The sequence below is a fragment of the Rhincodon typus genome, chromosome 17, assembly GCF_021869965.1.
Source record: "Rhincodon typus isolate 14 chromosome 17, sRhiTyp1.1, whole genome shotgun sequence".
Taxonomy (NCBI): Eukaryota; Metazoa; Chordata; class Chondrichthyes; order Orectolobiformes; family Rhincodontidae; genus Rhincodon; species Rhincodon typus.
The window spans coordinates 40,633,278-40,659,482 of NC_063348.1; the positions used below are offsets into that span (position 1 = coordinate 40,633,278).

The 26,205-nt window shown below is 40.6% G+C and overlaps 1 protein-coding gene and 1 long non-coding RNA gene across 4 annotated transcripts in view; one reads left to right on the forward strand and one right to left on the reverse strand.

Moving 5' to 3' along the window:
- The window catches only part of elp4 (elongator acetyltransferase complex subunit 4), a 249,454-nt gene that overhangs the window by 211,195 nt on the left and 12,054 nt on the right, over positions 1-26,205 (forward strand). The window contains exon 10 of one of the 3 annotated variants that reach the window (XM_048606965.1): positions 10,459-10,504. The exons of the other annotated variants lie outside the window; for them this stretch is intronic. Within the exon in view, the coding sequence (XP_048462922.1) occupies positions 10,459-10,504 (46 nt within the window). The remainder of the gene's footprint in view (positions 1-10,458; positions 10,505-26,205) is intronic. 3 annotated transcript variants of the gene reach the window in all.
- LOC125485221 lies at positions 7,439-11,757 on the reverse strand. The gene is made up of 2 exons (XR_007263957.1): positions 11,419-11,757; positions 7,439-7,988 (listed from the first exon to the last, which is right to left on the reverse strand). It is a non-coding gene; the product is annotated as an uncharacterized LOC125485221 (long non-coding RNA).

Genomic DNA, 26,205 nt, shown 5'->3' on the forward strand with positions numbered 1-26,205 from the left:
TTCAGTGGTGGGTGCTAATACTAAATATGTATAATTATAAGATGATCACCATCCAGGAAGCTCAGTTGCAAATGCGGAGACATTGAGCCGCCTCCCACTGGCAGATACTCTACTGGTGGGACCGCCACTGAAAGAGTCCGTAATGGTTTTAAATTTTCTTAACATACTTCCAATCACAGCTGACAATATCAGACTTTGGACGCAGAAAGATCCGGTCCTGGCAAAACTGAAACAGCTAGTGGTGGTGGGGGAAACCAAAGGGGCGTCACAACCAGAACTGAAATCTTTTTGGACCAGGAGAGAACAGATCACAGTAGAAGACGGTAATATGTTACTATGGGGAGCAAGAGCGATTGTCCCAAGCAAAGGTTGCCATCAGATACTGGCTGAACTCCACCAGGTTCATCGAGGTGTTTCCAAAATGAAGATGTTGGCGAGAAGTTATGTCTGGTGGCTAGGATTGGATGCATACATAGCCACATTAGTGGGGCAGTACCCCCAGAATGCCAACAAGGACAAACATACTGCTAGCAGCTCCCCACATTCGTGGGAATGGTCAGGTAAATCCTGGACTCGGTTACACGTCGACTGTGCAGGTCCTTTCATGGGCTCAATGTTCTTAGTCATGGTGGACAGCCACTCAAAGTGGCTGGATATGCATAGAGTTCACTTGTCAAACCCTGGAATTACAATAGAAAAACTGTGCAGATCGTTTGCAATTCACGACCTCCTGGAAGTGTTGGTCACAGAAAACGGGCCAACATTTACCAGCAGGGAATTGAGTATTTAGTAAAGTTGAATGGTATTCATCATATAAGAACAGCTCCATATCATCATCTGATGGTATGGTCCAATGATCTGGCAGAAAGAGCAGTCCAAACTTTGAAGGCAGTCTTAAAGAAACAGCCGAGAGCTTCACTAGATACCAAATTGTCCTGGTTCCTGTTTGATTGTAGGACTGTCCCTCATGCAACCACAGGGATGGCTCCAGCAGAGTTGCTAATAGGGAGAAGACCTTGCACCAGGTTAAAACCGATCTTCCCAGACCTTGGGGAGAGGGTGAAGGGGCGTCAAATGTCGGACACACGACTCCATTAAGTGAGAGAGTCAGTTTACTTCAGGGGATGAAGTTTGGTATAGGAACCACAGGAATGGACCTCATGGGTAAGAGGCATGGTCAACACAAGGTCAGGTCCAGTGACGTATAAAGTTCAGGTAGGTGCAGTGATCCTGAACAAGCATGTGGACTGTATGAAAGCTGCAAACTCGTAAACGGTATGTGAGCAAAACATGCCCGGCTCCTTGACTGCCTTTCTGATTGTTCTGGAACCGGGGCGGTTCTTGCTGTCTGTCAAGCATTGAAGATAGCTCGGATTCTGAGGTGGACATGGCAGATGTCACTGCCTCAATACCTTTGCCACCTAAAGAGGAGAATGAATTTCTTTCAAGACGCCCCAGATGCAAAAGGCGAGCTACTGTGTGTTTTTTTTTAATTCATTTGTGGGACATGGACATTGCTGGCTGGGCAGCATTTATTGCCCATCCCTAGTTGCCCTTGAGAAGGTGTGATGAGCTGCCTTCTTGAATCAATGCAGTCCACCTGCTGTGGTTGACTCACAATGCCATTAGGGAGGGAATTCCAGGATTTTGACCCAACAACAGTGAAAGAACGCCAGTATATTTCCAAGTCACAATGGTAAGTGGCTTGGAGGAGAGCTTGAAGGTGGTGGTGTTCCCATATGTCTGCTGCCCTTGTCCTTCTAGATGGAAGTTGTCATGGGTTTGGAAGGTGCTGTCTGAGGATCTTTGGTGAATTTCTGCAGGGCATCTTGTAGACAATACACACTGCTGCTACTGAGCGTCAGTGGCAGAGAGAGTGTGTACTTGTTGTATTGCCAATCATGTGGGTTGCTTTGTCCTAGATGGTGTCAAGCTTCTTGAGTGTTGTTGGGCCTGCACTCATCCAGACAAATGGAAAGTATTCCATCACACTCCTGACTTGTGCCTCGTAGATGGTGGGCAGGCTTTGTGGATTCAGGAGATGAGTTACTCGCTGCAGTATTCCTAGCGTCTGACCTGCTCTTGTAGCCACTGTGTTTATGTGGTGAGTCCAGTTGAGTTTCTGGTCAATGACAACCCCTAGGATATTGATAGTGGGGGATACAATGATGGTAACACCGTTGAATGCCAAGGGGTGGTGGTTAGATTGTCTCCTATTCATGATGGTCATAGCCTGGCATTTGCATAGCTCGAATGTTACTTGCCACTTGTCAGCCCAGGCCTGGATATTGTCCAGATCTTGTTTCATTTGAACGTGGACTGCTTCAGTATCTGAGGAGTTGTGAATGGTGCTGAACATTGTGCAGTCATTGGCGAACTTCCCCATTTCTGACCTTACGATGGAGGGAAGGTCATTGATGAAGCAGCTGAAGATGGTTGGGCAGAGGATACTACCCTGAGGAACTCCTGCAGAGATGTCCTGGAGGTGAGATGATTGACCTCCAACAACCACGACCATCTTCCTATGTGTCAAGTATGACTCCAACCACAGGAGAGTTTGCCCCATTGATACCCATTGATTCCAGTTTTGCTAGGGAACCTTGATGCCACACTCAGTCAAATGCAGCCTTGACGTCCATGGCTGTCACTCTTCCCTCACCTCTGGAATTCAGCTCTTTTGTCCATGTTTGAACCAAGGCCGTAATGAAGGCAAGAGTTGAGTGGGCCTGGCGGAACCCAAACTGGGCATCACTGAGCAGGTTATTGCTGAGCAGGTACTGTTTGATAGCAATGTTGATAACACCTTCCATCACTTTACTGATGATTGAGAGTAAACTGATGGGGCGGTAATTGGCCGGGTTGGATTTGTCCTGTTTTTTATGTACAAGACATACCTGGGCAACTTTCCACATTGTCGGGTAGATACCAGTCTTGTAACTGTACTGGAAGTTCTGGAGTGCAAGTCTTCAGTACTATTGCTGGAATGTTGTCAGGGCCTGTAGCCTTTGCAGTATCCAGTGTTTCCAACCATTTCTTGATATCACGTGGAGTGAATCAAATTGGCTGAAGAGTGGTATCTATAATGCTGAGGACCACTGGAGGAGGCTGATATGGATCATTCACTCTGGCACTTCTGGCTGAAGATTGCTGCGAAAGCTTCAGCCTTATCTTTTGCATTGAGGATGAGGATATTTATGGAACCTCCTCCTCCAGTGAGTCATTTAATTGTCCATTACCATTCACAATGGGATGTGGCAGGACTGAAGAGCTTAGATCTGATCTGTTGGTTGTAGTATCACTTAGCTGTGTCTATCACTTGCTACTTATGCTGTTTGACATGCAAGTAGTCCTGTATGGTAGCTTCACTGGGTTGATATTTCATCTTCAGGTATGCCTGGTGCTACTCCTGGCATGCCCTCCTGCACTCTCGATTGAACCAGGATTGATCACCTGGCTTGATAGTGATGGTTGAGTGGGGGATATGCCAGGCCATGTTACAGATTGTGCTGGAGTACAATTCTGCTGCTGTTGACGGTCCACAGCGCCTCATGGATGCCCAGTCTCGAGTTGCTAGATCTGTGCGAAGTTTGTCCCACTTAACACGGTAAAAGTGCTACACAACATGATGGAAGTTATTCTCAATGTGAAGGCGGGACTATACAATGGTCACTCTTACCGATACTTTCATGGACAGATGCAACTGTAGCTGGCAGATCAGTAAGGATGAGGTCAGGTATGTTTTTCCCTCTTGTTGGCTTCCTCACCTCCTGCTGCAAACCCAGTCGAGGAGCTATGTCCTTTAGGACCCAACTAACTCGATCAGTAGTACTGCTGACAAGCCACTCTTGGTGGTGGACATTGAAATCCCGCACCCAGGGTACATTTTGTGCCTTTGCCATCCTCAGTGCTTCCTCCAAGTGTTGTTCAACATGGAGGGGTACCGACTCATCAGTTCATGGAGGACAATATGTGATAATCAGCGGGAGGTTTCCTTGTCCATGTTTAATCTGAAGCCATGAGACTTCAGGGGGTCTGGAGTCAATACTGAGGTCTCTCAGAGCAACTCCCTCCTGACTATATACCACTGTGCTGTCACCACTGCCAGGTCTGTCCTGACAGTGAGACAGGACATATCCAGTGATCGTGATGGTGGTGTCTGGGATTCTGTGAGTATGACTATGCTTAACTAGGCTGTGAGACAGCTTTCCCAATTTTGGCACTAGCCCCCAGATGTTAGTGAGGAGGACTTTGCAGGGTCAACAGGGCTGCCATTGCCTTTTCCGATGCCTAGTTCGATTCCAGGTGATCCATCCAGTTTCATTTCCTTAAGACTTCGTAGCGATTGATACAACTGAATGGCTTGCGAGGCCGTTTCAGAGGGCAATTGAAAATCAACAACAGTGCTATTGGTCTGGAGTCACATGTAGGCCAGACCAGGTCAGGATGGCAGATTTTCTTCCCTGAAGAACATTAGTGAACCAGATGAGTTTTTCTGACAATCAACAGTGATTTCAGTGATCAGTAGATTCTTAATTCCAGATTTTTTTTATTGAATTCAAATTCTGCCATCTGCCGTGGCAGGATTCGAACCTGGGTCCCCAGAACGTTAGTTGAGTTTCTGGATTAATAGTCTAGCAATAATACCACTCAGGCCATTGCCTACCTGTATCAGAGGCAGAGTTGGATGAACCTGACCTGGTGCTAAAACGCCTCAAGAGGAGACACAAAAAAAAAGAGCCAGCCTGTTTCCTCGAACTCAGGGGAGAAGGGATGTAGTGATTGTAATGAGATCAAGCAGGAGGACCTCATAGAAGGCCGACGTTTCGAAGGGTCTAGGCTCGAAACGTCAGCCTTCCTGCTCCTCTGATGCTGTTTGGCCTGCTGTGTTCAACCAGCTCTACACCTTGTTATCTCAGATTCTCCAGCATCTGCAGTTCCTACTATCTCTGGACCTCATAGAATATGAGTTCCTTGATTGGGGTTGTTAATCTGATTCAAGCAGGGAGCACTGGCTGACAGGTAGGGACAGGAGTGTCAGACATCCTGTTCACTTTCAGATCCAGCTCTAAGTGAACTGGATTAGTGTCAAGGACTCTTCATGTATAAATAAAGGGTGCATTGCTGACGGGATACTGGCCTCTGTGGAGTTATTTCATGGAGGAATGGTTCCATTGATACCTCAAAGAGGTATTGGAAGCAGCTGAGTCCAGTTACTCTGCAACCCTCAAAAATGAGACTAAGTACATACACAAGCGAAGTGGTGCCTTTAAGGGATGTGTCTCACCGGCAGGACAGACCTGGCAGAGGTGGTGGCACGGTGGTATATAGTCGGGAGGGAGTTCCCAGAATATAGTCGACTGCATTCGCTGCTCACAATATATTCTCCATTACATTGGGGAAACGAAGCGTAGACTGGGTGACTGCTTCACAGAACATCTACGTTTTGCTCGCAAGAAAGACCCTGAACTACCTGTTGCCTGCCACTTTAACGCACCACCCTCTTCACTGGCCATCATTTCTGTCTCTGGCTTGCTGCAGTGTTCCAGCGAACCTTAATGCAAACTGGAAGAACAACACCTCATTTTCCACCTGGGGACCCTGCAGCCCTCCGGACTCAATATCAAGTTCAATAATTTTAGGACCTAAACTCTCCCATGTCCCATGTCCCAGCCCCCTACCCCACACACCAGGCCTTGTTACCACATAGCCTGCCATCATACACCACCTGTTGTTAGTCACTAATAGTCCCCATTAGCAACTATTCACCCTTCCAGCCTGATCGTTAGCAACTCTTTGTCTATCCAACTGCTGTTCTCTCTCTTTAGGCTGTATCCTATTGTTTACTCCCTACCCATCCCCCTCACTTTTGCTGCATATAAACTGATGTTTTCCCAGCCATCATCAGTTCTGAGGAAGGGTCACTGGACCTGAAACGTTAACTCTGCTTTTTCCTTCACAAATGCTGCCAGACCTGCTGAGTGTTTCCAAAAACTTTGTTTTTGTTCCTGATTCACCGCATCTGCAGTTCTTTCGGTTTTTATTTTGCTAAAGTGTCAAAGTTTGCTGTCATTACTTTATTGAAACTCTCAGCAATTTTGAGTCTGCACATTCATGGAAAAATGCAGAAATTCAGAAGTAGTGATGTACTTTTGGACTCCCGCAAGACTTGCAACCATTGGGAAATCTTTGATCATAGAATCCTTACAGTGCAGATCGAGGTCATTTGGCCCATCGAGCCTGCACCAATCTTCTGTAGAGCATCCCACACTATCTCCATAATCCTGCATTTACCATGGCTAATTCACCTAGTCGGCACATCTTTGGGCTGTGTGAGGAAACTGGACCACCCAGAGGAAGCCCATGCCGACACCGGGAGAACGTGCAAACACCACACAGCCACCCAAGGCTGGTCTCGAACCTGAGTCCCTGGCCTGCTAACCACTGAGCCCCTTTGCTGCCACCTAACTGATGAGCATTTTCATTTTTATACTGTTAATCCAGGTTCTCGTAAAAGCCTTAATATTATCTACCAAAATCATAATTATTGTTAATCAGCATCACTGACCCAGAAAACTCCATACGTTTCTAACTTTGTTTAAAATCTATTTACCCTTATACTAACTTTGATCTTAATTCAGTGGTTCTCTAGCATTTTGTCTGTGGATTACTTGGAGCAAGCAAATGTCACTGCAGTCCTACACCCCTCCTCAATTTTGCTTGCTACCACCTATCAGAATTAATAGGGAGAATGACATCATTTTGACAAAACAATGCTGAGGTAATATCTGGTTCCAAGCTGGAGGACCTTCAACCTGATGTTAGATTCCACCCAAAGAATTATAAATCCAAAATTGAAATTGCATGTTGTAAAAGTAGCATAATTCTTGCTTATAAAATTACGTTTTTATTTCTCATGTTATGAGAATTCAGTTTGCTCTCATAGGAGCCAAATCTGATTGTGTAATATTGTGCAAGTACTGGGCATGACTGTTCTGGCCTGTTTGCTCACACGCCTCCATTCATGGCATCGCACATTAGTGACTTGGACCATCCCACAGATCACTTGGAGAACCACACTTTGAGAAGCATTGTCCTTATCCAATCATAATGATTTATATCTGTCTGATTGTTTTTATTTATAAGTAAAGCTATTCACGTTTTTATTTTCCATGTTTGGTGGGTGTAAATGTTCCAATGTGATTGGCTGCTTACACTGCTCTTTGACAATGGGAAAGGGAAAATATGCACCTCAGAGATTGCCTTCAAGTTCCAAAACACACTGTGGTATAATTCCCATTATCTCTGAGTCTGATTTTACCCAGCTGCTGTAGTTTTAAAATGCCAGCTCACTACACTGCTCACGAAAGTAGCTACCACTCTCCAATTAAAGAGCCCATGGTAGACAGAAACGACTACTTACTGTAACTAGAAGAGTCTGTGTAGTTAACAAGATACAGTTTATTGCATGTTAACAACTGGTTACAGATTATATTGACTTGCAAGATAGTGATTTTGGGGAGGACCAGATGTTAGGTCTTAGTCCTTAAAGATCCTAAGCTGTTCTGCCCACAAGTCAATTTGACATCGTCATAGTAAGTGCTCCTTAAGACAATCTTTAGTATTACCCCTTTCGGACCCATATACAACATTACACTCCAAGCTTTTTCTCTTATTATACATTGTTGTACAATCACCACTGCCCCATCTAACCCTAAACAGTAACTTCACAAATTTAGATGATCTGGTAGTTTCTCTGTTCTGCTGGAACTCATTCTCTTTGGACTTATAAGACTAGTAGTTTGCTTGATGGAAGAGCATTGACTTTTATTCTCTCTCTGACAGTCAGAGATCTGTAGTTTCCTTTGCATTTTCAGATTGTCCATTGGATTCACCCCCATTGATGAGTCATGGATGATAACCCAAAATGTTGGATAATAGACTGGTTTGAGACACATCTCGTTTCCCCTGGAAGGACACTGCTCCTGAGCCTGTAAATGAAGCAACTGATGGTTGGAAAGGGTAGATTAAAGCACAGGAAAAGGTCCATGGAAGTCAACAAAGTATTCTCCAGATCTGCATTCCAACATCATCCTTGCCTGTCCTCGAGTTATCTCAAGGGTTCTATACTAGTTGCCGAATGAAAGAATTTTTTTTGCCAACTTGAAGAACCTTTGGAGATCCTGGACTGACATGTTAGAGTGAAGAACTCCATAATGGATTTATTCTTCTGAGAATCTGCCATTGTACCTTCATTATTAACAATGTGCCCCAAGAACCATATAGCTTCCTTGGAAAATTGTCATTAAGTGCTTCTAAGCACTCTAGGACTGTATGCTCTTACCTGTTTTCCCATGATTCAGTGTGTCATCAGTTTGACATATGACTCTGTGAAGATCTCACTAAAATTTTTGACATAATCCATTGAAAAATCTCAAGGGCCATAACAGTCCCAAATGGTAATCTATTGAAGTAAAATGTCCGAAGTGGAGTTCCGAATGTAGGAAGTAACTTTGATTGCTTAATGACGCCTGCCAGAATCCACTATTTACATTGAGTTTCATGAAAACTCTACTTTTGAATAGCTTAGCTGGCCTATCATCAATCATAAACATTGCGGGGATTCTCTTGCCACTGCCTTGCTTAGGCAAATACAAATTTGAACTGTGTAGATAGGCTTGGGTACAGCAACCATGCTTGTCCATCACTGCTTTGATCTTGTGACTAAAGAAATGATATCCATTCTTATCCTTTCTGCAAGTTGTTTCCCGACTTGCTTCATTAAAGGATGCCATTTCTTCCTGGATATGTGGAGACATAAGAGTTAAGCATCTTTCTTCAGTGGAATACTTTATTCAATGTTCAGTGTCTCTAACCTTTTAAGTAAGTTAGGGTATTCTTGTTTTAAGAAAGCTTCTTTGATCATTTGAACAAGACTGAGATCAAGACAGGCAAAAGTGAGAATGCCTGATGGTGAAGTATATGTAGATGTTCCATTATTTGGCAGCCTTTAATAGAGATTTGCTTGTAATAAAACCTTTAACTTCAACTGTTATGCCTGGTGGACTATATAGCCAATTGTTATTGGCCGTAAGACAGTGTTTCACTAACCATGGCTCAGTGTTTGATGATGTCTAAAGTGAAATTCATGAGATGACTGTTTACAATAATTTTAGCTTGCCACAATGCAAGGTGTTGATCACCTATTTCCCCTTAATAATTTTTTTCTGCTGTTATAGATTGTTCTAGCTCAGCCTCTGTAGATTGCAAACTAATACCTTACTGTTCTGAAATACGACCTCCTTTTGCACATTTTCTCGAAGTAGCAGATAAAGAATTCACTTTTGATAGCTGGGCATTATATATGCCTCTGAGGTTTATTTGCTACACAGCTCTGACTTTGATGCCTGTCCTACTACTGTACTGATTTCTTATGTGTGTCCCTTGTGTTTTTGTACTTTAACAGTTGTATAAACATTGCTCATCCTCTGTGCCAATGTTGATCTTCTACTTTGAGGCTGATTTGTGTTTCTTCCAAATTTCTGCTTTACTTGGTATCTAAATTGTTCTCTCTAAAGTCAGATCTTCTTTGGATTAAACAATAAATCTGGTGAAGATTCAACAGTAAATCATACAACAGTTCTGTCTCTTAAGGATTCTGATTTTAAATCATCAAAGTTGCATTCTTCCATGTATCTAAAGAGATCATTAATGAAATTATCTGTGAATATCCTGGGTGTTGATCTCTTCTATTAAATTTTGTTCTTCCAAGCATATTATTAGTTCTGAAGTTGAAGTAATTGTAAATTGTAAAATTTCAAAACTACTTCAAAAGAATCTTTTACTTCTTATAACCTTTGGGGAGATATAATATCATCACCTGTACTCCCAAATATATATTGAAGTGTGTTTATTTGTTCAGCTTCTGATTTAATACCTAATTTGGAAGTTATTCTGTATCCCACAGAAATTGTTGTCTCAAATTTATCCAGTTCTGTGTTGTATTTGTCTTATCTCCAAGTTTACATCCTCCTGGTAATATTACCTCTGATGCTATGTCTTCCTAATGTGATTATATATTTTACCTGATTAAATGATTTTATTTTACCGTAATAGCAGTTTGATTGCTCTTTGCCGTACCAAAGGGTTTACCTGCATTCATCAGCTAAAATGGAAGTTTCTCATCCCTCAATAGTAAAATTGAGAATTCCTGCCTTTTTCACAGTTTCATTAAATAAACTGTGCTGTTCACAACTTTAATAAAGGAATCCTATTTTAATCATGGTTTTCCAGAATGAGTCCACTCCATGTAGTTTAAACAAAGGATACCTGCCATTTTTGTGCTCTTGTGAAGAACCTCTTTTGTTTTCCAAAGTCTGGATAAAGTCTCCTACACTTTCTGCAGTATCACCTGATCTGAGACTTGGATTATTTCATGGCCTTTTATTTCCATTTCTGTAGCTCTGCCTTGTGGTGTCCGCTATGTCAGCAATGGTGGAACTGAGCTGTAAGTAATTTCTTAAATTTTCGCTTTTCCAGGCTGGATCACTGTACCACTTTAAAGTTTCTCCTGGCCAGGAAAGACCAGGGATTTTAAGGTTTATTCATGGAATCATTAATATCTATTTGTTCACTGATGAACTCTGACTGGGACCACACTGACAGGTCACCATCTCGCATTGCAGCCTGTATTTGCTTTGGAGTTGCTCATTCTCCTTATACAGGGATTTGCTAACTCTCCTGTTTCCTCAAGCACATTTCTTCCAAGGTCTGAAATGCCTAGAATAGTAACAGCATTATTCTGCCTTGTTGAGGATTGTCACAAGGATTTCCTCTGTCGTGTTCTTAAATGCATCTGAGCTAGCAGCAAAAGTAGGCCATTCAGCCCATCAAGCCTTTTATGCCATTCAATAAGACAATAGCTGATCTGTTTTTGTTTGGAATTCTACATTCTCTACTTATCTACTCCCGATAATCCTTGTGTAACCAGAATCTATTTACCACTGCCTTAAAAATATTCAATGAACCTGCACCCTCTGCCCTCTGAGGTAGAATTCCAAAGATGCACAGCCTTCTGAGAAAAAGGAATTCTCATCTCTGCCCTAAAAGGACAGCCCCTAATTTTTAAACTGTGTTTCCTCCTCCCCCAAGCCCTACGGAGTCACCCCCAAGAAGAAACATGCTTTCCATGTTAATTTAATCAAGACCATTTGGGATCTTATATGTTTCAATCAAGCCACCCTTCACTCTTCTAAACCCTAGTGGAATCAAGCCCAGTCTCTCCAAAAATTCGTGCTATGACAACCTGCTTATTCCAAATGTCTTTCTAGTAACCTTCCTATGAGTTGCCTCCAATGCATTTACATCTTCCCTTAAATCTGGAGATCAAAACTGCACACATTATTCCAGATGTGGTCTCACCAATTCCCTGTTTAACTGAAGCATAACACTCTTTCTTCTTTGTTCCATTCCTCTTGCAGTAAAGGACAGCGTTCCATTAGTCGCCTTAATCATTCACTGTGCATGCACCCTCGCTTTTTGTGACCCCTGCGCTGGAGCACCTAGATGCCTCTTCGCCTCAGAATCCTGCAGCTGATCTCTGTTTAAGTAATTCTTTATTTGTTTATTGTTCTTGCCAAAGTGGAAAACTTTACATTTTTCCCACGTTTTAGTCCATTTTTGCTTACTCATGCAAACTATCTATATCTGCAACCTCCTTATGTTCCTTTCAAAATCTATTTGTAACACGCACAATTAATTTGCCAGAAAGCAGTCATTTGAGTTTGTGAACTTTGTGCATAAAATGTTAAAGTAAAAACTAGTGTTTGAGCATAATAAAAATTCTATCTGCTTATACCTCTGTGTTCTCCTGAAGTTCAGTTTACCATCCAAAAGCTTGGAAATCTTGTTGTAGGCATCCTGTCAAAAAGTGTGGGTCTTCACCACTTCAGTTCAACCTATTAAAACTGAAAGCACCATTTATATGCCTTTTCTCTAGTGTTTTGTGCTGCCTTTCTGTCTTCATTTTACCTCTGGGTAAATGCCAGCTCTGCTGAAAACATTTAAATTAGCCAGACTGCTAAAGGGTTTTTTGAGTCTTTTTTATTCATGTATCTCCACAACTTGAGCACAGTTCTATGCTCTTTGACCAATCATCCAAATGAAAGTGTGTGACTACTCATTTACTCCTGGTTAGGTGCAATATCTTAATTATTTATTTGTTTAAAAAAGACCCCAGAGTGTTCTTGGAGAGCCATGTGAATGTATAGCCAATGCATTTTGGTTTTACAAATGGTATACTGAGTTCCCAATCAAAGGTTTATCCATTCTGACGCTATCAGCAAACGCATTGCTCATAACCAGATAAGTAACTTTATTTTCATTGTTTTTATTTTAGTACTTAATATCCAATTACATTACTGCAAATGGCTTGTCAGAAATTGCCTTAAGGTTATATTGAAATTCTTAAAGCATAAATTAACAATCAAATTTGGTTCTGTATAACCCATGTACAAAAACAGAATTGGCAAAAAAATATGTTTTATGGCTAATGTGCTGAAGGAAACACCTTGTTGCTTTTTGTTGACTACAAATTATTTATAATTGAATACAATTTTTCCCCTGTATACTCAGCTCTTCATACTTAAGGATTAATATTCCTTTGATTTTTTTTTTATTTTCTTCTCTGAACAGTGAAGATAGATCTATCTCAGGACAGATGGATGCAAGGCTTAATGCAAATAGTACATAGTCAGCCTGGAGTTGAAATGGCCAAATAACTTTCCAACTTTCCTCAGACTTACTTGAGATCATTGTGCTTTCAATAGTTTTGCATTTGCCCTTCAAAAGCTCTGATTTTCTGATCTCACTTCCATGAATAAGGTCTCGCTGTCGCCTTCGTTGCAGTATATTTCTTGCCAATGTTTCCTCGAAAATATTGTAGCGCACTGTACCATTGGATGTGTAGCTGCTACTGCAAGGTGTTTAACGCAGAAAAAGGCCTGCACCATATCTTTAAGGTTGCAATACAATCGTGCATACATGTACATATACATGCAATAGCAGAAATACTGCTTCCCACTCAGCTAATACACATTATAATACAGGCTATTGGCTGTAACATGTCAATTGCACTCATGACTTGCACCAGTAGTTTTTGCAGTCTTTTGCCAGGGCATGATACAGTCGAAAATGTAAAAACAAATTCCTTGCAGCATCTGAAAAGGGGTTATGATTGTGTGTCTGGTTTTCATTCTTCCATTGTGCCTTTAGTTCTTATCGACCCAAATATTGCATTGTTACAGTTATCTTGGCCTTCAGCATTCTATGGCAAAGTTGGGCATTTTGGAAAATTACCTCTGGCTGATGGTTATAAGAGAAAATTTAAGAAGTCTGTGCACATCATTTAAGTATATGATTTTGACAAAACACTTGAAGTTAATGATGAGCTAAAATATGATCCCATGAATTCATTGGATTTTGTAATGCTTTTGCAGAGCTGATGTTGATGGACTTTTATGCTTTAGGTTCCAGCCAAACTCATTTGCCTTGATGTTAGTTCTATGCAATTATCTCTTTTTCCAGAAATAACCTATATTCACCTTTCCCATTCTTTAACCATTAGTTTCTTTTATCTTGCTTTGTTACTGGCTCCGCTGTGTTGAAGCAAAAGCTCCCCACTTCCAACAAGGGTTATTTGAAAGCTAGAGTGGTTATTGTTTTTATGAAGTTCCAATCTGAGAAAATCTAAAACACAAAACTGAGATCAGTAACACAGGTTATGAAGACAATTCCACACCCCAACATTACAAAATTTAATTGCATCAAAAAGGATGGTGTGATTTTAGGCCAACCGGGTTAAATTCACATCCCATCCAAAGTTGTGGTTCCATCCTCATCCTTGGGTTATTATTTAGATAAAATGATACCTTGTGGGTAAGCACTTCTTATTCTGCATAGTATTAAGGACTGAAAATGTAGTAATTAATCTTACAAAGTTTTAAACACCTTTTTTGTCCAATGTATTTTATTTCGTCCATCTCTGTGAGCCCTTCCATCTTACTGGAAGTATTATTTGCTGCCCTATGGTAAAATGATTAGAGGCAGTAGATTATAGGCCAACACTACCTATTTTTGATTAGAATAAGAAATGAGTCATATTTGAACTTTTTTAGGTTTGGAATTGCTCGAAATCTTTGTGCATTTCATTATATTCAACAACACCCACTCCTCCATCCCCCTCCCCACCAAGGCAATAAATGTGGAGCTGAAAAAGCACAGCATGTCAGACAGCAACTGAGGATCAGGAAATTCAACTTTTCCGGCCGCAACCCTTCGTCAGGACTGAGGACGAGGAGGAGAGCCCATAAATAAACAGAGGGAGGGAGTGGTGCTGGGGGAGGGGAGTTAGATGGATATAGGTGGATGCAGGTAGAGGGTTATTATGGTTGGTCAGTGGGAAGGGTGGAGCAGATAGGTGAGTAGGAAGATGGAGAAGTTGGGGGTGGACAGATTTTGAAGCTGATGATGCAGATAGGGGGTTATTGTGATTGGTTAGTAGGAAGGGTGGACCAGATAGGTGAGTCGGAAGGTGGACAGGTTGAGGGAGGGAAGATTTTGAAACTGGTGAAGTCAATGTTCAGGCCATTGGGCTGTAAGCTGACAAAGCGAAAAATGAGGTGTTGTTCCTCCAGTTTACGTTTGGCCTCGTTCTGACAGTGGAAGAGGCCAAGGATGGACATATCACCAGGGGAGAGAGAGGGGGAATTAAAGTGGATGGCAACCAGAAGGCCAGGTTGTTTGGTGCATGCAGAGCGCAGATGCTCCGCAAACCGGTTCTTGAGTCTGCAGTCTCCCACGTTGGGAGCAACAGATACAGTAGATGAGGTTAGATGAAGTACAGGTGAATCTCTGCCAGATTTGGAAGGATTGTTTGGGGCCTTGGACAGAGGCGAGAAGGGAAGTGCCAGGGTAGGTGCAGGGGAAGGTACCGTGTGTGGTGGAGGGGTTGGTGGGGGAGTGTGGAACTGACAAGGTAGTCGCAGATTGAACAGTCCCTGTGGAAAGTGGACACGGGTGGGGAGGGAAATATCTTTTTGGTGGTAGGGTCTGATTGTAGCTGGCAGAAATGTCAGAGGAAGATGCATTGTATATGGAAGTTGGTGGGGTGGTATGTGAGGACTAAGGGGACTCTATCCTTTTTGTTGTTGGGGGGAGACGATTTGATGGCAGAAGTGCAGAAAACTCCTATTCATTTCTGGGCACCCCTCCCCCTCCTCAGACCTGACGAGGGGTTTCGACCCGAAATGTTGACTTTCCTGATCCTCAGATGCTATCTGACCTGCTGTCCATTTCCAGCTCCACATTTATTGACTCCGGTTTCCAGCATCTGCAGTCCTTACTGTCTCTAACCCACTTCCCCGCACAAATTGCACTCAAATTTTAAGCAATGCATTTCAGTCAAAAATTTTTATGACAAATGTCTGATTCAGAAATGTAAACTCTAGCTACTGTTCAAAAATGGGATAGTGTATCTGCTTTGGATGCTATTGTGAAATAATGCTGGTTAGATTACGGTTCATGTTTCCACTGAAATTAATTTCTATAATCACAATCATAACATGGTCCACGAACTAACATTCAAGCTGCATGGCCTCTTAAGATCTCTTAAAATTTCCGAATACATTAAGAAAATGAAGATTGAAGAGCCTTTCTGATCTATCAAAATCCTACAATTGCAATTACAACCCAGGCCGTAGCCAATGTTCTGGACAGGGGCTGATCTAAACAAATTCGAATCTGAATGAGCAGAAAGATCAATGCAAGCACAACATGAGTAGTATTGCATGTAACTCAGTTACATTTTAAGTCTCGCAACCTTTACAATAGTTCAGTCGGTTTCACTTGTTTTATAAGTTTGAAATGAATTACAAAACCCATGTGGCACACCTTAAGTCCAGAAAGATTGTGGTTCCCCATTGTAGCATCCATTGATTGTCTAAATGATTTTATGGTCGTGGCTCCACTACCCTGCCCAGAAGATCAATCCATGTTCAAATCAGTCCACGAGAAGAGCTTCTGAACTTTAATCTCAAATATGCCTTTTGACTTTTTCCAACCAATGCCCTTAACTCCTACATTCTTTATTTAGTTTGAAATAATGTTCCAGATCCATCTTGACTATGCTGTTACACTACGACCCCATAATGTCACTCGCTTCCTAGATTAACTCCTACTGTATACGTAATATATTGATCATATGTAACAATGACTCTGAATCACAGCTATGCTTATTTAATGCACAGTAAGTCCTTGCTAGTAATTCGGCATTTGCACTCCGGTCTACCTTGGATAATAAAGATCTAGAAATAATACAGAATATCACCACTGAAATGAATGATCCTGATTTGGTAGCTATTTGAAATCCGGTCTCATCATCTGATTTGTATCAAGCATAATCCCATGTCAGCTGTTGTTTTGTGAGTACGTTCACAAAAATGTTAAACATGTAACCTGAAGCAGGAGACTATTGACTTTGTTGGAAGGTTGCAAGTTCACATATCATGCATGACTGATTTACAAATTAATCCAAGGTGGTGCTTACAAGAACAATAATTGGTTGGATTCTAGAACTCAAAACAATTTTCAGAACACAACAAATAGTGACATATAGATGAAATTGGTTTTATAATATCTCACATCTTCTAACACAACAGTTTTGCAGAGGACAATCCATATGCAGCAGCATTATTATAATCTATTGTGTTTGAGAGATTGTTATGATGGAAAGAATTCTGAGCTCATCTATGAAATGTGTTAAATTCTTTGAAAAGACATTCCAACAATAAATGCATAATTGGCTTTTTTTCCAAATACGTAAATTATTCACAGCTCCTGAAGTTGTTCACAAAACACTGTTTATGTTCTATGTTTAAGAATTGCTGGTAGGAAGAAGGCACAAGACTGGTGTTTTGCCTAATGTTGCTTCTCCAATGACATCCTGAACAGAGCTGTGAATTGTCTGTAGTAATCCTTATTTATAAATGCACCAAAATATCACAGGAAGAGGACATAATAGTCAAAATGTTGACTTCTAGGCTATAACCAGTAGAGCCATCATATAAAAATAGGATAAGGAAAGATGATTGAGGAGAACCATTGGAATAATCACATCTCTTCATAACATTGAAGGTTTGGTTTCAGTTTAGTGGAATATAATGCCATTTTAAGTTTCCACCCAATCCAAGAGCTCCAATTTGCTACCTTAAATGTTTCAATATGTGTCCTGGTGGAATTTGTGAACCTAGTTTCATCATGGAAGTTATGCAGGAAAGAAATATATAAATAGTCTACGACAGCAGACAGCAAGCTCCTGAAAGTGAAAAGTGTAATGTGAGTCGAAGTATGATGGAAACTTAAAAAGTGACCAACTATGATGTTGAATTTTGGTTTGCTGCCTGTTAGGAAGTAATACGATGCATATTAAATCACTGCTGAAAATTAATCAGATATGGAATAATAATTGATAAGTTTAGTGATGCATGTCCTTCAGTAATACTAATAGAGTATAGTATTTGACTTATGCCTGAGGCTGGTGGTCAAGTGATCCTGAATATCCACTTGTCAAATTGCTGTCCCCTTGTTTTTGTAAACAGAAATTGCTTCGAATTTAGACAATGAGAACATGACAGAATGCTTTTATTGAACATGAGATAAAAATCAATGTTTAGGCAATGCATTCTTTCATTTGTGGTTCTTAGGGGAAGCTCAGAAAGATCAAGTATTTCCAGTGGATTCCCTCACTAATTACAGGCCTGTTCAGGCCTTAGCGAAAGAATAAAGTGCTATGTTATTCCACACTGCCAGGGGGCTCAAACCTGATCAGGTCAATGATTATTCCTTAACCCTTTCAACACATTCAGTTTCCAGTGTCAGGCATACCTTGATGAATATTGTTGAGCAATTATGAAGGGCATTCTGTCCAGGTTTTGAAGAATTTAGCAACAGGCAGTTCTTTGGTAATTCCCTTGAAGTATAGATTCTTTTCAAATAAATGTCTGAGGATGTACTACAGGTATACCTTCATGTTGGTAGCTAATTAAGGATATGCCAACATGATTAATACCACATTTTACACATTGTCTGTAACAATTGAGAAAAATTGAACCTGGCAATTACATACCTACCAGAAGCATTTAATACCAATGCAACTAATTAGTGTAATGCAGTTGATATTTAAAAACTATGGAAAACATAGATGTAATCAACATTGTCAACTAAGTTTTCGTTGAGGCATTGGACTTTTAATGCTGTGTTCACCAAATAAACCTGTAGAACTGACTCCTAGAGAGCATTTGAGTGTATTATATTGGTAAGACCAATCTAAATTAGACCAACCATGTTATTAATGATGTTACTATGAAAAAGATGTGTTGTTTTAAAGGAACATGAGTAAACTGCGAAAAATGTAGCCCAAGGGTTAGCATTGGTCAGTTGTGGGACTCATGCTTCTGAGTCAGAACTTTGTCAGTTCCCCTCCTCAGGTTATAAATACAATACTTGGTTGACACATCAATGCAATACTAAGGGAATGTGCTGCATTGTTACAGATGGTCATTTGACTTAAGTTATTAAACCAAAAGTTAGTCTTCATCAAACTGGTAAGATAACATGACAGTATTTAAATTTGAGCAGAAATACATCACTTTCTTCGACCAATATTCCTTCATCAACCAACATCAAAAAAAATGTTAACTAATTAATTAATCTCATGTTGAACAGAAACAGTCATTGTTCAAAGTAAATAATTCTATAGATAACACTTTGTGGTATTCCTTGGTAATCACAAAATGGTACATCATGCAAAGAAACCTTTCAGCACATTATGTCTGTGCCAGATTTTCATTTGGTAAAGCTATCAACTGAATTCCAGTTCCTGCTCTTTACCATATCCCAGAAATTTATCTCCAGTTGTCTTTTGAATGTTCATGTAATATGAGAAGCTGGGTGAAGCTAAGGCTTAAGACAAAATGATCTTCACATGAAACATCTCCCCATTAAATCATTTTAGTATCAATAACTCTGTTTATCAGAATGACCTTACTAGATTTTGATCATATTGTGCTTTTAAGGTAAGACAACATGTGTTTAGGTACTTGTTAGCAGAAAACGCCAGAAATTTTCAAAGTTCACGGATCCATTCACAATGGTTATTAGGAAAGGTAGTATCAATAAACATCAAGACATCAAAATGCTTGTAGCCACAGATAAATGTGCAAAGCCTACATATGCATTGATTATAACATGACATGTATTTGAACGTATCCAATATTTGGTGAAGCAATTTTTATGTACAGTTCTTCTCTTCTGTTTGGTTATTCTGTTCTGCCTCCACACTGTTTCCTTGGGAGTCTGGCAAAAATTCTCCTGAAATTGCTCCTTCTCAACATCTACAAGCCACCATTTAGCACCTTCATCCGTAGGGTCAGCTTCTGCATGTTATGAAGGAGGTTTATTATTAATATATCTTTTGAAGATCCATTTAAAAGGATTCTAAGTAGTGTTTCATTTGGAAAGACCAAAAAGATACATGAAACTTTTTTCTACAACAGATCAATGAAAGTGGGATATTTTGTTTTAAAACTACTTGTTAGAATTTGCAAGGTTTAAGTCAGGTAAATAGCCAAGATTGATAACTGCTGGATGTTTTGGAAGTCACGTATTTTCAGTTAACTGCTGGGTTTTCTGCAAAACTCACTTATTAAAATTTGTGACTGGCAAGAGCTGAAGCTATTTTCAGGCTTGTAGGAATTCAGTTGGGGTTCAGTGTGCTGAGGGGGAGAACCTACTCAGCTTATCCTCTGCCTTTCTCAGAAAATTCTTGAGGTCCAGTATGATAACTAAAATGCTGGTCCAGCTGTTTTCCTGAAAAATGTCTGAAAGAATTTTTCTCAACATTTCAAAGAACAAAGAGCAAAGAACAATACAGCACAGGAACAGGCCCTTCAGCCCTCCAAGCCTGTGCTGCCATATTTTGCCCTTCCATACTAAAACTGTCTTCACTTACAGGATCTGTATCCCTCTATTCCCTTACTATTCATAAATTCATCTAGGTGCTTCTTGAACGCTACTATTGTGTCAACTTCCACCACCTCCTCCAGTAAAGCATTCCAGGTACTCACCACCCTTTGTGTGAAAAGCTTGCCTTGCACATCTCTTTTAAACTTCCCCCTCTTGCACCTTGAATCTTTGTCCCCGAGTAATTAACCCCTCCACCCTGGGAAAAAGCCTCATAACTGTCCACTCTATCCATGCCATTCACATTCTTATAAACTTCTATCAAGTCAACCCTCAACCTCCTGCGTTCCAGTGAAAAGAAACCGAGTCTATCTGATCTTGCTTCATCGTTAAGATCCCTCATACCAGACAACATCCTGGTAAACCTTTTCTGTACCCTCTCCAAAACATCCCTCTGGTAGTGTGGTGAGCAGAACTGTACACAATATTTCCTAAATGAACTGTGTCTGCAAAGGTCCCAGTGATAAATGCATATGCACCTAATAATGGTCAGATCAAGTAACTTCAGGATATGTTCTCCTATCTGCAAGGAACAATCCAGCTTTTGTAGTGTGCAAAGTGTCAATTAATCATCGCTATCGTTGTTCCTGCGGCTAGGCAACTCCATTTTAACTTGGGTCATTTTGTCGCTAAATTTCTCAGTGCGTAAAAAATGAGTGTCAATCAGGTAGAAGGGCATTTTAAAATGATTTGTAAATCAGTAATTAAGTACGTGGAACGAATGAGCTGAAAATCACTTATTTAATTGCCCAAAATAGCTGGTTACGAGTGGGTGTGTATTTTTTAGTCAATTCCTTATAGCACCAGTAAATGGTTATCAGTACTTGACCAGTGTTGGCAGCTGTCTGTGATAAGCATGGTAGTAAAATGGGGGTAATTTTACCTACATGTCGTAAGATCCGGTGTCCTATCTTCTGATTACTCCTCTAAAGCACCTTTGTTTACAATTTTCAAAGGTGTTTTATAAGTACAAGTTGCTACTGTGCATAGAATCACACATCACCTTCAAGATTTTTGAAATGTTTTATTTCTTTGTTTTTCTTGAAAGTCCAGTTGGCAAAAATAATGATCCTTTGCTGAACTTTTCAGGCAACAATCTGAAGCAAATTCATGATCGTTACCTTTCTCATTTCACAGGATTTGCAAAACCTAAACATTGTATGGTCTGAGAGGTTGAATTCCATGCAGATACATTTTTGGGAAGGAGAGGAAATGGCTAGATGCCATACAACCAAGTGTGAAGCTTCAGTTCATATCTACAATTTCCCATTTGGAATGTTTACATTTTCACTTATGCTACTGCAGATGAGAAACATGGAAGAAGGGAATATTGATTCACCACAGGTTGCTCACCTCTCCTTTCCTGCATACTACTAGCAGAGGCCTGGGATTATGTCATCCATTGGTATTCTCAACCAGGGAACGGTATCTGGCACAAGGGACTTAAATGAATGTTGTATTATAAATATGAAATGACCTTAATTGCTGCATTTACTGTTAATCAGCATACAGTTTTCATAGAACGTAGAACTGTACAGCACTGGAAAGGGTCGTTTGGCCCACAATGTTGTGCCAAACATGTGTCAAGGTAAACTAATCCCTTCTGCCTCCGTTTGGTCCTTTCCTTGCATATTCATGTGCTTATCTAAAATTTCCTTAATGTGAGCAAATGTTTAAAACAATTCTGACCTTATCATGATTAACTTAAAACTTGTTAAGCAACAAAATTGCAGCAATGCATTCTGTTACCTTGACAGATCATTCATTTGAGCTGCAGAAAGTGTTTTGCAACTTTACTCACAGGGTCAGCTGTGACTCAGTCAGTAGCACTATCACATCTGACCCACAGGATTACAAGTTCATGTACCCCTCTTGAGATTGTGTTCATAAATTCAGGCTGGCACTCCAGTGCTACACCAGAGGAGTTCTGCACTGTATTCTCTCAAAGTCCCTCAACCACTACCTATTTAACTGCTACTTGTGGGAACTTTCTTGTGTGCACATTGATTGCTCTATTTTCTACATTGTTGCAAAGTACATTGGGCATCCTGAAGAGGTAAGGGGTGCTATAAAAAGAAGTCCTCATTAAAGTTAGACAGTATGGCTAAACCACAGAACCAGAATCTCAGAACTGTGGCAGCACAGAAGGATGTTATTTGGGCCTTCGTGTATGTGCACCTCTCCAAAAAATCTCTCATCTAGCGCAGTTCTCCTGCCTTTACCTTGTAACCTTGTATTTTCGTCCTTTTCAAATATCCACACAATTCCCTTGATTGAACCTGCCTCCACCAAACTCTCAGGCAGTGCATTCCAGACCCTTGCCACCCGCTGCTTGACAATGTTTTTCCTCATCGCTTCTGCTTCTTAGATTAGTTATATTAAATATGTGCCGTTCATTCTCACTCCATTCAAGAGCAGGGACAGTTTCACCCTGTCTACTCTGTCCAGAAGTCTCCACGATCTTAAATACTTCCATCAGATCTTCAGTTAGCCTTCTCTTCAAGGAGAACCAGTATTTCTCCAATATAGCTTCTGAAATGGGGAGGTGATTGTCTAATGGTATTATCGCTGGTCTGTTAATCCAGAGACCCAGATAATGTTGTGGGGACCAGGGTTTGAATCCCACTACAGCAGATGGTGGAATTTGAATTCAATAAATATCTGGAATTAAGGGTCTAACAATGACCATGAATCCGTTGTCAATTGTTGGAAAAACCCATCTGGTTCACTAATGCCCTATAGGGAAGGAAACTGCCAACCTTACCTGGTCTGGCCTACATGTGACTCCAGATCCACAGCAATGTGGTTGATTCTTAACTGCCCTCCAGGCAATTCGGGATGGGCAATAAATGCTACCGAGCCAGCAACGCCCTCATCCCATGAATGAATAGAGGAAAAAAAAAATCTTCAACCTTGAATTATATTGGTAAATGTCCTTTACACTCTGTCCACTGCCTTCACATCTTTATTCAAGTCTGATGCCCAGAACTGTACACATTGCTCCAGCTGATTAGCTCACTGGTGTCTTAATACAAGTTCAGCATAACCTCCCTACTCTTGTACTCTGTGCCTCATTAATAAAGTTTAGGATACTGTATGCTTTATTAACTGCTCTCTCCACCTGTCCTGCCATCTTATATGTGTCTCTGCTCCTTTAAAATGGTATAGTTCATTGTTATACTGTCTCTCCATGTTCTTTCTACCAAAATGCATCACTGCACACTTCTCCACATTGAACTTCATTTGCTAACTTTACTATGTCCTTTTGAAGCTCTGCAGTATCCTGCTGCACAGTTTACAATGCTCGCAAGTTTTGTGTCCTTCACAAATTTTGAAATTGTGCCCTGTATCCCAAAGTTTAAATTGTTAATATATGTCAGGAAAAGCACAGATTCCAACAGCAATCCCTGGGAAACTGCACAATAACTTTCCCACATTTCGGAAAACATTTATTATTCCTTGCCCTCTGTTTTCTGTTACTCAGTCAATTCTGTAGCCTTTTTGCTACTATCCCTTTTATTCCATGAATTCTAACTTTGCTCACATATCTGTTTTGTGGCACTATATCAAATGCCTTTTGGAAGTCCATGTACACCACGTCGACAGCATTGTAACTGCCCTCTGTTATCTCATCAAAAACTCTGGTAAGTTAGTTAAACATGATTTTCCTTTCTTAAAAAAATGCTGGCTGTCCTAAATTAACGTGCATTTGTCCATATGACTTAGCTCTGGCACAAGTTATTGTTTGTAGAAGTTTTTCCATCACTGAAGTTAACTTGTCTGGCACATCATTGCTTAAGTTCTCTTTCACTGTTTCATAAGAAGGGCATGATGTTTACAATTATCCGGTACTCTGGATCATTTTGAGTCTAAGAAAGACTGAAAAATTTTGCCAGTGGCTCCTTAATTACCATTCTCGCTTCTGTCGGTGTCCTTAAATGTATCTCATCCAGTCCAGTGCCTTGTCACCTTGGACAGCCTTTCCAATACCATCCCCAAAATAAATCTTAAACCCTTTTTAGCAAATGACTTTCCTTCCCTTACATTTTAACTTGTATAGCATTATTTTCCCTTGGTAAAGACCGATGCAAGATATTCACTCATTACTTCAGCCATGACCCTACTTCAAGTGTAATTCCTTTTTGGTTCCTGAACAATTCCACTTTCATTCAATTTATATACATATCAAGGACTTGTGAATTTCTTTTCGTGTTAACTGACCGTCTCTTTTCATACACATTCTTTGCTTTTATTCACTTTTTCACTACTCCACTTGAGCCTTCTATATCAGCCTGCTTCTCAATTGTATCTTCTACCAAAACCATCATAAGCACATTTTTCTTCATTATCATTATTTCCACCTTCTTCAGCATCCAGGGAGCTCTAAATTTGTTTGTCTTACCTTTACCTTTTGAGGGAATATACCTGCACTATGCCTGAATGATCTTCTCCTTGAAAACAGCTCATTGTTCAGATGCCGTTTTTCCTGCCAGCTATTGACTCCAGAACCATTCTAATCCCTTTCTAGTTAGTTTTCCTCCTCAGTTGTTCGTTCTGGATCATTTGCTGTCTTTGTCCATAGCCACTCTACACTTTGTGATCATGTGATTACTATCCCTCAGATGTCCTTTCACTGGCATTTGTTTTGCTTGACGCATCTCATTTCCAAGAATCAGGTTTAGCTATGCATCCTTTATCATTGGACTGAAAACATACAGTTATAGAAAATTCTCTTGCCCCTCTCTGCTGTTTACTCTGCTACTATTGCAGTCTATATTTGAGGAATTAAAGTTCACCACCATATCTCTCTTTGTAAACTATAGTTCTTCTGCGATTTCCTGCCAAATTTGTTCCGCTGCATCCTTCCCAGTAGTTGGTCCTCTAACCAAATTGATTTTGTCATTGACCTCTCTGGGACATCCTAATTCTCCAGCACTGCAAAGCTCTCTTTAATCAATACTGTCACCCCTACCCTTTTTAATCCTTTCCTATCTTCCCAGATCACTTTGATTCCGAGAATATTTAATAGCCAGTTTTGCCCTTCCTCAAGCCAGTTTCTCTGTTATAGTACATTGTCATATTTCCACTTGGTAATCTGCATTTGCAACTCACCAATTTTATTTACTGCACTTCATGCATTGACATTCATGCAAAGCAACCCTGATTTAGACTTCAGTATTTTCTTCCTTATTCTGACCCTACCTACTAAATGACTATCCCCTATCTCAGTGCTGTCGACCTCTCCCAGTATTCTTTACACCATAGTATTCCTCTCCGATATTATCTCCTCGTACGACACTCTTGCCAAGTTACAATAAACCCTACCATAACATTAGCAAATCACCCCGCAAATTATTCAGTCCTGGCTCTGTTCAGGTGCAAACCATCCAGTCTTAACAGATCCCACCTTCCCCAGAGCTGATCTCAAGTATCTCAAGTATGTCTCCTGCAAAAACGTTCCAGCCACACATTCATTTATTTTATCTTCCTCCTATTTCTATACTCTTCTGTAGTATAGGAAGTATTCTAGAGATTTTGGAGGTGCTGCTTATTAATTTTGTACCTAGTCCCTTAATTCTGACTGCTTGACCACATTGTTTTTTCTACCTATGTTGTTGGTTCCAATGTGCGCCATGACTGTTTACTGTTCAGTCTCCCCACTCAGGATGCCCTGCAGTCACTGCAGTGACATTTGTGACCTTGCAACATGGAGGCAACACTGCATCTTGAATTCACATTTGTGACCCCAGAAATATTTATCAGTTTCCATAACTGTGAAATCACATTATTATCACAGTAGTATCTTCCAAACTCCTTTGTACTGCCATGTACAGCTGAGCCACTGGAGATGTACTGAACAGGGCTCTGGATGCTCTCCCCAGACAAACCACTGAATACTGTTTGAAGAGCAGGATGTACTCAAGGGTCTCCTGTATTATCTACCTGTTTGTTTTTTGACTGCTTGGTGGTCAGTCACTCATTTCCTTTCTCCCTGCATATGCATAAACTGTGGAATGACCACATCTATAAATGTCCACCTAGTGCTTAGCCTCAAAGTTGCATCACAGCAATGAAAGCTGCTGCAATTCCAAAACTGGAGCTCAAGCTGCAACTGACAATACCTCCTGGACA